The sequence below is a fragment of the Atta colombica genome, unplaced genomic scaffold (assembly GCF_001594045.1).
Source record: "Atta colombica isolate Treedump-2 unplaced genomic scaffold, Acol1.0 scaffold228, whole genome shotgun sequence".
Taxonomy (NCBI): domain Eukaryota; kingdom Metazoa; phylum Arthropoda; class Insecta; order Hymenoptera; family Formicidae; genus Atta; species Atta colombica.
Window position 1 is genome coordinate 1,336,596 of NW_017259325.1, and position 13,206 is coordinate 1,349,801.

At 38.1% G+C, this 13,206-nt stretch overlaps 1 protein-coding gene across 1 annotated transcript in view; it reads left to right on the top strand.

Annotated features, from left to right (window-relative positions):
- Nucleotides 1–13,206, top strand: part of LOC108688221 (suppressor of lurcher protein 1) — a 243,342-nt gene that overhangs the window by 223,165 nt on the left and 6,971 nt on the right. Inside the window, exon 12 of the mRNA XM_018194384.1 lies at nucleotides 11,285–11,492. Coding sequence (XP_018049873.1) covers nucleotides 11,285–11,492 — 208 coding nt within the window. The remainder of the gene's footprint in view (nucleotides 1–11,284; nucleotides 11,493–13,206) is intronic.

Genomic DNA, 13,206 nt, shown 5'->3' on the forward strand with positions numbered 1-13,206 from the left:
AAACTAGTAATTATGACATTGTTAGAGAGAGAGAGAGAGAGAGAGAGAGAGAGAGAGAGAGAGAGAGAGAGAGAGAGAGAGAAATCGCAACATCCAGCAGACAAATTTCTGGCTCTTCGTCGTTATAATCGACGTCACGGCGACAATGGCAGGCGGATAATCGCGAATTACACCATAACGACAAACACGCCATTGCAAACGCGAAGAACGCGAGATTTATGACGTCTACTCGGTGTAACCCGCCCTTCTTGCAATTAGTCTCGTCTTCCGCCATGATGGTAAATTAGGCTCCCCTTCTAAAAAGCGAGTTTGTCTCTCGATGCAAACACTTTGTGCAATAATAACGCGAAAATCTATTTTCCTCACCGTATTTTCGATCGTACCATATTTCTTAGCAGACGAGACGTACCATCACTACTACTACAACCTCTATGTGTTTGGACGGTGTCGCGTCAATCCATCGACCTTTCTCGCGGAAACTTATCGCTACGTCGATTCGCAGTCGTTTAGTCACGAGGCGACGCGCGCCAAAGGACATCGACCGGAAGTTTCGGAATTCGGTCGAACGTTCCAAATATCGTCGACAGCAACGATGGCAGCGTTGGCAGTTAGCGAGCGACATATTCCTCACGACGTGACTAGTGAGAGAACTCGACTCGTCGGGCGAGACGGTGACGGATTTACGAATCCATCGTCGAAGAAGTAGGACGGAGCTTTTGGAAAACAACATCGTCGTCGGCGTCGTCGCGTTTCGACATCCAACCATATGCATATATATATATATATATACACACACGCGCGCGCTCGCGCGTGCACACACACACACACACACACACGCACGCACACACACACACACACACACACACACACACACACACACAGAGAGAGAGAGAGAGAGAGAGAGAGAGAGAGAGAGAGAGAGAGAGAGAGAGAGAGAGAGCATTCCGTGTTTGTCTGATGCTTTGTATATACGTATCCATACGCGTCGCACCGGTATCAAACGTATGAAACTTACGACCGTATTAGCAGCAACGTTTTAGTGTAACCTGGCGTATTCCGCTTTCGAACTTCCTCCGGAGTTTCAACGCAATATTTCCGACGAACTCGGCAAAGTTGATACGGGTGCACGTCGTACGTCGTATTGTTGCGTCAAGTCATACAGTGGAAAGTGTGCTATGTCGACTCATTCGGTCGACTCGCCAACTTTGGTCATCCATTAGCCGCTAAACTTTTTAAACGAATCAAAAATATACGTCAGTGATGCACATAGTTACTGACCATTAAGATATTTGGAACACATGCGACTCGCAGAGGTTTCGCATGAAACTGTAAAATTCTGACGCAAACCTGCACCAGGAAGTAATAGGCCAAAAAAAAAAGACGAGTTCACGAACAACGCTTTAAATACCACCTTGAAACAGGAGCGTTTTGCATTTCGAGAGTTATTTCGCACGAATAGTAGAACGAGGTGCCGGAATCGTTATCGTTGATTACAATTGCAAAGTTGGGAGGAGTCCAGCCGAGACAGGACCAGGAAGGAAGGAAGGAAATGACGAGAAGGGAGCTCGGCTGCCGAATGCTCGGATACGTGCCGAACTACGACTACTGCGAGACGGTAGCGAATCTTTTGTAATGTAGATCGCAGGACGATTTTAACGACGGTTATACCCCCTCGAAAGTGTGATAAACAGTCTGCATGCACCCATGATACATACAACGGCTCGAGGCGATCCCTTCGTGCCCGCCCATGGCCGACTTCGGGTTCGGGACAGAGCGATCTGGTGCAACATAAATTGCCAGCTCGTATATACTTGAACATTCTTCCATGGCCGGGTATTATAAAAGTTCTCGCGAAACTTTATCAATTTTACGGATACGCCACGTGTACTAGGAAAAAAAGAAACGAGAGCTCGTTTACCATCCTTTTCTCTCTCTTTCTCTCTTACCTTTCGCTCACTTTGATCATTTTCACGTATATACGCGAGCACACGTGTACGTTTTGTATTTTTACATAACTACGAGCGATCCGATTTCTTCTCGTTTGTACCAACAAGATACAACATATCGGTTATAATGCTTTGCAAAACTGCTAATTTAATTCTGATCTTTTATCAAAGATCGAAAAAATGATCGATAGTATACGATGCATACGTTGTATGTACATACGTCCGTGTTATTAAATTTTAATTTGTAAATTTATTATATAAAACAGTGATAGCTTCGTTGCTTTCTGCACGAGTTACACATATCCGTTTTCATCGGAAGGAAGATAGAAGTTGCTGTGGCAGAACGAAGAAATTTTCTCTCGTCTCGGCAACGAGACGGCAACTTTGAAAAATTGATACCGTAGGCCGTTTCGACTAGGCTTTATCGGAGTAACGGGCAACTAAACGTACCATTTTATTGGATCCTACGCTCCGGTACGCTGCGAATACCGAGCGATACCGAAGCGCTGTTGGTTGTAGTAGCTGTGCGTGAATCTCAATCGTGGAACCGGTCTAGCGAAACAAAATAGGTTTCCCGTCTATCGTGTAACTCGCCGGCTTACTTCGAGATTCGCTCGACCGACACACAATCCCGTGATACCAAAAGTTGGAGGCACAGCGTTGTCCAACAACAAACATGGCGGGATTGTTGATCCATGTTTGCTCCTTCAGCGTGTAGCAGCATGCGTAGTTATAATATCTGTAGCATCCGGTGCATAGTTATGCAGAGTACCTGGTTTAACGTCGCCACGAAATTTAGAGCTTCTTTTTGCGCGAACACAAAACAGTGCTTAGGCAGAAGTTTGTTTACGGATGTAAATTTCGTTGCATAAGTTACAGGTACTTATATACAAGCGTGAAATGTTGGCAATTAATAATCAGGCTTCGCTAAATCACTTGAAAATGTTGAATAACTTTTATTATATCGCGGACAAATATATCTGAGCTATTAAATATAAAATTTGGTAGCTAATAACAGTTAATTCGCGCAATTTATCGTCAGTTTTGTTGTTGGCATTTTCGTCAAACTGCAGCGCGAAACGTACGTCACAGTATTCAAATATCCTGTAATTTCCGTAGAAATGTACAAAGCGCGGACAAACGCGACGTTCTCGTTACTTTAACCCCTCCCCCTCCCCCACACCTCACGTAATCGGGGGACATTGCTTGTTGCAAGCGTGAAACAAACGACGCGACTGGAAAAAAGAGCAGGTCGAGCGTAGAGTGAGGTCATTTCAAAATGAAAACCCTACGCTGAAACGCGAGACGCCGGTGATACAAGTAGAAAAAGCTGCAACCATCGCGCCATTGCCAGTCAAACGAAACAATATGGGACTTTAATTCAGGATGACGTCACCGGCGAATATGTAAGATCATCTAACGAAAACAAAGCAGTATTAATATTATACTCTCAAGCCTGATGAAAGATAAATTATTGTAATCATTAAATTTGAATGTTGAAATTGTGCGGATAATTCATCGTTAAATAACGTCCGTTTTACTAAATATTTAATGAACATTAAAGAACCATCGGGCAACTATTTGCTCGTGGACATTAATTCAATGATTCGTTGGTAAATATAAACATCGGCGGATCCACTATCGCATCGATCTCGGTAATTCACAAGAACATTTCGGAAAATTCATTTATTTATGCCCTCTATGTCGATATAATATCATTTGGAAACTTAGTAATATTGATTTATTTACTCCATATCTCGTAATGCACTCAATCTGACGAGGCAGTTTATATTTTCTGGCACGTTGTTGGTAATCATCGAAATAAAATCAGCCAATTCATAATTTGAACGGCGCAGTTACGCAACTCGCATATCTGACAGAGTTCGTATCGCGGATGAATAACTGATCGATTAAATTATAATATATTAAAATGTCTCGCTCAACGCTTGCCCGATTGAAAATAAATTTAGCTACTTTCGCAAATATTCAGTGAGAAATAACATTCTAGCGAAACAAACATTTATTACTAACTTTAATAATTTAATAAATCCTCGTTTTCCAGTACAGATTTGATTAAGACAGATGTTTTGCCATTATGTTTAGCTAATTTCTTTTTGTTGTTTTTCTCTGACTTTGATTATATACTTTTGGTATATACAAGGTGTCTTTTTAACCAAGTATTTTTTTGCTGTTTGATCAATTTGTATCTTTGTTAAAATCTTAATATATAGAATTTAGTTACCGAGAGATATCTAACATTGAAAATTCTTCGAGTTGTAAAGGCGGACAATGAGAAATGAACTCTAAATTTTCCAAGGAATTTGCAGTCGGGAAAAAATGCAAGATGCTTGGAGCACCCAGTAAATCAAGCTTCTTGCTTATTAGAGGTACGCTTAACAAGTGAGTAATTGTTGCGCGCAACTTTCTTCGAGTCCTTTCTTAGCTCGAGTACACGCTATCCGTATAATAAAGTTGATGTACAAAACAGGTACGCTCCTTTCCCAATAGCGGTCGGAATGGAAATTATGAACATTTAGATGCAAATTTAATCTATTTGATAGCGAAGACTCGCGAAAAAATAAGAAGAAAATAAATGCAATTTTATTTTCTTTCAAAAGAGAGTCAAAGCAGAATAGCGGAATAATTCAGTGCTCATCATTTTTGAATTTAATGATACGTTACATATTTCTACGCTCACGATATCGGAAACGTTCTGTAACGTGCTGTTCCAGACGCCGCAAATGAATATCGGATCGCGGGCATGTCCGATCGAACGTAACACGCGTTATCCGGCGATGCCCTTAACCGCGCGTTACCCGTCGCGAGCTATCGGGAAATGTCATAAAGCGAACCGTGACCGTGTCATAAATATCCGATTCTGACGTCGAAATTCAACGGACGATCCCTACGAGAGACAAATTGTGCGACAACCAGAAACGCGACCCGCTGCATTAAGGAATTACATGCATAGCTCGCACGCATCAGTCACTTCCATTGATTGCGCAGATAGAATATATGCTGCAAAAATCGCGTAAGAACGTTGAATACTGTGTTACGTAATGGGATTTGTCACTTTGTGACTTTTTCGCACGCATATATCACACATGCATATATCTTTAATATCGTATGTGTGTGTGTATACATGTATAATTGTAATAATTTACCATTTCAATGTTCGTGACAGAAACGTCTATTAGAACGCTAATTTTCGCATTTCCAAGCAAAATTCTATACATATCTGACACAATACCGTATCGTATCGTATTGTAGGCGTAGTAGTGAATGATAATTTCAACCGTAATCAGTATCCGTATCGATAATAAGCAGCTGATTTAGCAATACTCTCGATTATTCCACATTGCGTTAGTGTGGAACATATAATTTACAAATATTTGCACTATACCCAATCATCAGAGACGGTAAATTCTATTATAAAAGCAGATACCACAGCACACGGATGTTGCGATCTGTTTGTCCTACTGCTAATTACATGCGCAGAGCATTTCATTCTCAATGAATCAGCGAAATTGTGTCGCATTCGAATCTTGCTGATCTCGTCATTTTTTATCTGTATATATATATATATATATATATATATATATATATATATATATATATATATATATGTTGTTGATTAGATTGGAGCACTGCAAGTGCGGAATGTATTGATAGTACGACGCTGCAAGTATGAATGATGAATCATTACACGATTGCGCAAGACATTTATAAAAGCGACATTTGCTTTTGTTATTTGTCACGATTGTTGAAAGGCGTTTAATGTAGTTTTATCGAATTTTAATAAATGCGTCCATCATAATTTCAGTGGAAAATTTTATTAAGCTCCTCTCTTAATCGAAATTGGCTAATGCACGACGTTGCTGGCATTGTATAATACATTTTTGTTGCATCTTTCAATTCTGTTGGGAATATTTTCGCATGAATATTTTTCGCTATGAATATTTTCCTATAATTCGCCTTTCAATAAACTCATAATTTGAGAGACCAGGTAGCTGCACCTTCTACCGCAGTTGCTATATATATAATTTTAATTTTTCTATTTCTCTTTCGTCAAACAAAAATTAATTAATTTCTGTCCTGCATTATAGAAAACCACACTAATCATCTAGATTGCGCGACTTTCTGTACCGTAGATATAGCGACGCGCCACTGAATTCCATGCTTAATTCGCCAGGCAAGCATTCGCCTGACGCATCATACACTCGTATCACGCTCGTCTGATTAAAATCTTCGCGAATGCTGCGCTGCGAATACTGTTGCCGGTATTATTGTATCGTGTTACGTAAATCGAGGTATTACTTAGTTACGAGGGATACGAAAACGGGACGTGGAAGAAAGATGAAAGAGATAGAAAGGAGAGAGGATCGTTCGAACATTATACTGCAAATGGCATGCGGAAAAGAGAAAGAGCAACCAACCGTTGTTTTCCGAGATATGTTAGTGCACCACGAGAAACCGGAAGTATTCGGGACAATGCGGATACACATATTCAGAGCGCTTCTGAGTTTAGCTCGTACAATAGCATTATGTCGCGGATGCTAAACGCTTGCGATATCTCGATAGTGTGCATGATATGGCGCGCCACCGCCGTCAAGGAGCGTCTTTTTACGACCTCGTAACAATAAAAATCACGACGAACGCGCCAGAACAATTAATTGCAGCTGAATAATAAAAATAGTACGTATTGTATATAAGATAACACTGTCCCTATTAGGATCATATATATGATTATGTAAAGATTAAAGGTTATCAATAGATTCATCAATGAAAATCATTCATGAATTTCTTGGTTACCTTTAATCTTTAGATAATTATATATTGTGAAATCAGACTTTAGTGTCTTTAAGCTAACTTGCTCACTACTGAATTATTAAATATAATTATTAGACATAATTATTAAATATATTGTAGCTTTAATTTTGTCTGCTTGAAATCAATATTTCAGGTTTCTTGATATCAATATTTCAATTATTTCTTTTTCTTATAATATCTTTTTAATGTAAAAAATATTATAACATTTTGTAATATCTTTGAAAAAAAAATTTTTTTAATTTTTATTTAAGGTAACCAAGAAATTTATTAATTACGAAAAATTATAGGTAGTAATATTTTTTTAGATTTTAAAATGATGGTCCTTATTAGTGTGCCCTCTAATTGTAAGAGCTGATGACTCTATCGTTCTTAATTTGTATGCCTATCATCATAACTTATTTTAACACATAATTACTAAAACAAATAATACATGTAAGCTAATTATTTAAGTTAATATTGTAATAAATTATTTTAATTATACTTATAATTTCAATGTACATTCATAACGACGCTCTCAGTTTCAATACAGAACACAGTACGGACAAGCTTAAAATCTTGCGGTATTACTGGACTTACATAAATTTCTCATATCCTTTGAAAAAATGTTTATTCTATACTTTAATAGATAAAAAATAAAATATTATCTTTGATATTGCATACATCTTTAATAATTTTTTAATTAATAAAAAAAACTTTTTCTTATTTATTTGTGCTAGCTTTCTTTGACTTTTGTAGATACAAAGGCACACTAATAGGAACGGAATAAACACAGTTATAGGGATAATTACCTATATTTATTGTAGACTCATATCATCGAATACAGTTTCGATTTAATTGGAAATTCGATTGAAATGATATGTATTCGATTTTTATAGGACGTATTAATTCTAATATGCGAGGACTAAGTAATTATAAAACTAAATAATAATTGACAATGTTTGGTTTATCAATGACAGGTTTTACGCACTCTTGCATTTGATGCAAATAAAAACTTTACATTTTCGCAAATTAATATCGTTACTGTAAATAAAAAAATAAATTTTTATCTTTTTCATACAGGATTTTTTACAATACGAAATGTTATAACCATTTTACGTCCCATAAATAAAAAGGATTTACAGAGTTTTTTTTTTATATATACATCAAACGTTTGAAACATGAAACGTTGCTCCGATTGCAGGCGTGGAGAAACGTGATATGAAAAGGCTGTAGATTATTACATTTGTTCTATGTGGTATTGAAAAATTACAGGTAGTTTGCTACACGGTATTTGAATACAATTTTACCATCTCTTCGGGACACCATTTTTATGACGAGATTTACTTGTAGATACATAAATATTCAGAGAAAACGTATATTTATAGATTGATTTTTCAAAATCGTCTAAATTCTGACTTCATTCAAATTGAGTCCCAATTTCTATGTATTATTCGCAATTTCTGGTTAAGACTGTGTGAATTTTAACATTATTCTTCTTATGAATATAAAGCAGACAGTGTCTCACAACCGGATCTTGCATGAGTTGGCAACGCTGGCGACGATGAAAGGGACAATACGATCATAAAGTGCGTTAAAAGGGAAAGGTAACAATTAAGCGAGATGATTCCTAAGCTAACCTCAACTGCGGCAGTATAAGCGTACTTGCAACGCTTTTCAAACATTTTCACACTTTTTTCCCCGGAGGCCGACTCGTTGTACTCTTCTTTTTCTTCCTCTTCTTGTTCTTCTTGTTCTTGCTTTTCTTCTTCTTCTTCTTCTTCTTCTTCCTTCAACAAGCCAGCCGCAACAAGAGAGCGAGTGAGCAGACAGACTGCGTACATGGTGACCATAACAAATGTAGCTAACTAAGCGCAAAAGTCTCGCGAAAGCTTATTACTCGATGTTTACAGCCTGGAGGAAACTTGGCCCGTACTCTCGTAACGCGGTGTACCGCACTTTAGGAACTCGCAAGAGGAGTTCTACAGTAACTGCAACCACCGCGAGTCGTTTGAAACGGGGCCTGTGTGACAACGGGAATCCAATCTCGTAATTAACATATACTCTCCTTCCTCCTCAGTTACTCTCCTTTTCTCTACTCTCTTCCGAGTTCACTGCTGGCATTCTGCGTGCGAGTCGATAAGATACCTGTCGACGATGTCGTTGAAACCATCGAACATTTTTCAACAAGAGAATACGGCTACTGAGGATGGAAATCGCTTTTCAGGAAGTTTCCCGGCGGAAGGAAACACTGATCTTTTTTAAACCATCTGAGCTCCGTAGCAGCCGTCGCTCTAGGGCGTCCATCGCGATCGAAGTTAATTGAGTCGTCCGTAATGAGGTTTCGGCCGCTTCTGTCGAGCAATTTTAATCGGCCGAGAGGATCGGGGAAGAAAGAGGTGCCTCCAAGTCGCGCCAACGACGAACGCTTGGAATGTTTGCAAGGAGTTATTCAATTATTTTACGTCCCGCCGCGCCAGTCCGAGGTGCCATTCGATTTGCTCATCGCGACTCGCGAGGGACAACGAGGGATCAGTCCTGAACAAATTCAACTAGATCGAACAGTATTGATGCGATTTAAAAAAAAAAAGTGTAAAGTGAAATAATTTTTTGTGGCAAAAAAAGTGGAATTAAATGCAATTTGGTATAGTAGTGTGGCAATTCGTGTTCGATGTTATATTGGATAGTCCACATAGTTATTTTTCGCTCGAATAAGGCAATTGATTGATCCTCTGGTGTCTATCAATTCTTGTCCAGTAAAATCTGATCGATTGAAAGCATAAGCTTGGTTCTTTACACAATTTGGCAGAATTTAAAAAAAATCAAGTGCGTTCGCGCGAACGATGGAATGTGTGACAATTTTTTTTCTTGCTGTAACATAAAGTTGAGAAAAATCGACTTTATGTTCCTGTCGAATAAAAAATGAATTAGGAATAATAATCTTACTAGCTAATATTCCCCTACTCGTGATCGATCCATCACACGGCGAATACATAATCATCGAATCTGATCATAAGAACCATTGCGCCACAATAGTCTCGTTTGTCTGCTTGCTTGAACAAGTGTACTACTCATTATATTGTAAAAGTTTATAATCTGGTAAAATAATTTTAATAATAAATTGCTTTTTTATCATTGGACTACTTTTTAAAAACTACTTTTTATTTTAAAATGTAAATAAAAGAAATTGTATAAGGCTGTGGGAGTGATTTGTATTTTAAAATGTGTTACAATTGTTCTCAATTACTATTATAACAGAGCCTGAGAGTAGAGACATAATACAGCTATATAGTAACATAGTACAATTTTTTAAAGAAAACATGTTTACTGTTACTTTTTTTTTCTTTAAATTTTTGTGATAACCCTTTATCCTACAAGATGAGTCACCAGTGACCGAGTGATTTCTGTTGGTGCAAGTTTCTTTGAGTCTTTCGATAATTATAAATTATACTACATTTTAAGATTTTCCAAAATAAACTTCCAATATTTATTCTAGAAAGTTGAAAGTATGTTGAATTTTTAGAGATTTTTTTAATCATTCTGAATAGGTGAAAAAAAAACGGACAAATCTAGTGACCCCCGTTTGTATGGATGATGCACCAAATTGTATCTTGTAGGATAAGAGTTAAATAATAACTAAAGAAGTAACCTATATCTTCCAAAATGAAAGAAATCTAAATGTAAGTGATACTTTATATACTAAAGACTTTAGAAATAAAATCGTTACTTTTATCTTTGATCTTACAAACTGTACACATGACAGTTCGATTTGTCAATCGGATATCGGACAAAATTCCTGAAAAATCTAATAATCCAGTTCGAAACCTTAGTTGGCAACTATAATATATAATCTAATGGCAGTGTATACACAACCAACAAGTATTTTCAGATATTATTATCATCAAACCATCTAGCATAAGACAAACAATCTAGCATAAGAGGCATTGTACGTTATAGGCTTTATATCGAAGTAATTATAGGCGTATTGCGGGAAAGGCTTTACACGCACGAGCGGACCGAAACTCGCGCTTTAATATTCGATTTCGACGCTGTCTGCATTCAAGCTGTCGATTAATAATACATTAGTAATTACTTCGATATTATTCATATTTCTCGGGCGTATTACAATGTCACAATTGTACTGCCAATGATTTGTATTACGTTGCGCAGCCAGCCATTAGTGCATGTCAATATTTATTAAGCTGCTCGAGGGATTATAAACGCCTCTGTAATAATGAAGTGTGCGCGGATAATAAATTGTGATGACGAAAAAACAACGAGAAAATTCGTGCTCTTTTTCACGCTGTTGGAGTACCATAAATTGAATTAATTTTTTTCACTCTCTTTCTTTTCCTCTCTGATAAACACGGTGATAATAATAATCTTATAACGTTCGAATAGCCAAAGAATAGTTGAAAGAGAAAAATCGTCAAAATACGAGAAAGAGATGCTTTCGAGTCACTTTGTTACTCGCATGAATATCGATCCGTTCAAGTTTCAGTGCACTTACTAAATACACTTTATTGTTTCAGACTTTGGTATAACGACAGGTCGGCAAGAGGGGCAATATCCGTGTGCCTTTGTTTTCAACAGCAACGAGACTCGAAACGGTACATTCACGTCGCCAAATTATCCTGGACTGTATCCTCGTGCTACGGAATGCTACTACTTCTTCAATGGTCAATCTAACGAACGGATTCACCTTCATTTTCACTTCTTCGATGTTGAGGGAGTGTTACCGTAAGTCCAATGGACAAGCAAATCCTTTCACGTTGCTTTTTCGAAAGAAAATGCAATTTAAAAAATGCGACACAACCTGATAATGAATATGATCAATTTTAAATAACATCGAAATTGCGATGATTAACGTCTGACGAGTGATAGCATATATAATAATAATGAGAAATGAAAATTAATTAACGCGAATAATAATATTTGTATGGGAAAAGAAGATAAATTAAAAGGAGATAATAATAATAATCGTGCCAACGCAAAAATGGCAGTTAATAAATAATGAAACGTTTACACTTCAGGTACTTCGATAATGAATTAAATTGATTACCTGGGGTTTCCATAACGTCGAAAGAACCAGATGATACGTTTATACAATACAATATCAAATTTAACCCTAGAATCATAAACGTGCGTCATCAAGTTTATAGAATAGTTTATAGAATAAATTACGTCAGAAAACTTTGTCTCATCTAAGAGTTCAATAGACACAATGCGACTGCCTTAAAAAAAAAAAAATTTAGAATCTTTCTTTGAAGGTGAATTGATAGCGCTTCTCAATTCTAAACCATTACAGGAGTTGGGATGGCTCGTTATATCAAACTGCATCCAAGTTCTCAGCTACTTATTGAAACACGAAGGGAGCCCTGATGAAGGTTCAGCAACCAATACCTGAGAAACAGAGGCAATTACGTGTCAACCACGCCGCATACTATTATTAACGAGCATATTACCCATTATCTGATATAACAAGAAATATAACGTGTTAGAAAATAATATAACGACGTAGCGCAAGATCCGCGAAACAGCACAAGCGAAACGAGGTAGACAGATGTACAGAAAGAGATAGAGCCATAACTGCTACATGTGCATGAAAAATAAAGAGAAACGATACAGGAAGGGTGCTGGTCGAGAAACGACCGATGGCGAGAGGGAGGATCGGTGTGCTGGGGTCATACGATAGCTGCTCCTAATTGGGTCGTATTAAATCGCAGGACCATCAATATTCCGGCGGCAACGTAACGCTACGTTCATTACCGGAAGCCGCTAATTAATCATGTTTCGCCAATTTCTGTCGAATTTTATAACAACGCGGCGTACGCTCGTTTGTCGCACACGGCGCCGCGGCCAGGCGCCACAACGTGTATTGCGACGAAGGAACATCGGAGCGGAATTCGCTGTTCCGTGTTGTCGCTCTCGGTCGGTCGATCAGTTGGTAACGCGACTTGCTTTATAAATTAATAATTCCACTACGGTCGACATCGGCTGTGCGATGTCTCGCCGCGCTATTTATCGCGATCACGTCAGCTTCCGGAACGCGCGTGGGAAGATTTTCCCTTTTTCCCTACTTCGGAAAACGGTAATCGTAAATATCGCCAACCCTCAAGCAACGAAACGAGAGTTCGATTGAACGAAATGCGCCTTCGATGCTTTACTCGTAGATGTATTTTACCAGCGTCGACACGGCACGGCCCGGCGATGCGAGGCAAGACGTGGCGAGGAGCACCGGAAAAAGATGCATACTCGGCCATAAATCTGACCATCGGTAAACAGTTCTCGAGACGCTTTGGGTTATGCTCGTACTCAAGAAAGCACACCGGGAAATGATGATCTATTATCCGAATTGCCATTTATGTCATAGGACCAACTAGTACGGACTTTCTCTCATTTTCTCTTTCTCTCTCTTTCTCTCTCTCTTATTCTTATTCTTGCATGCGCATCT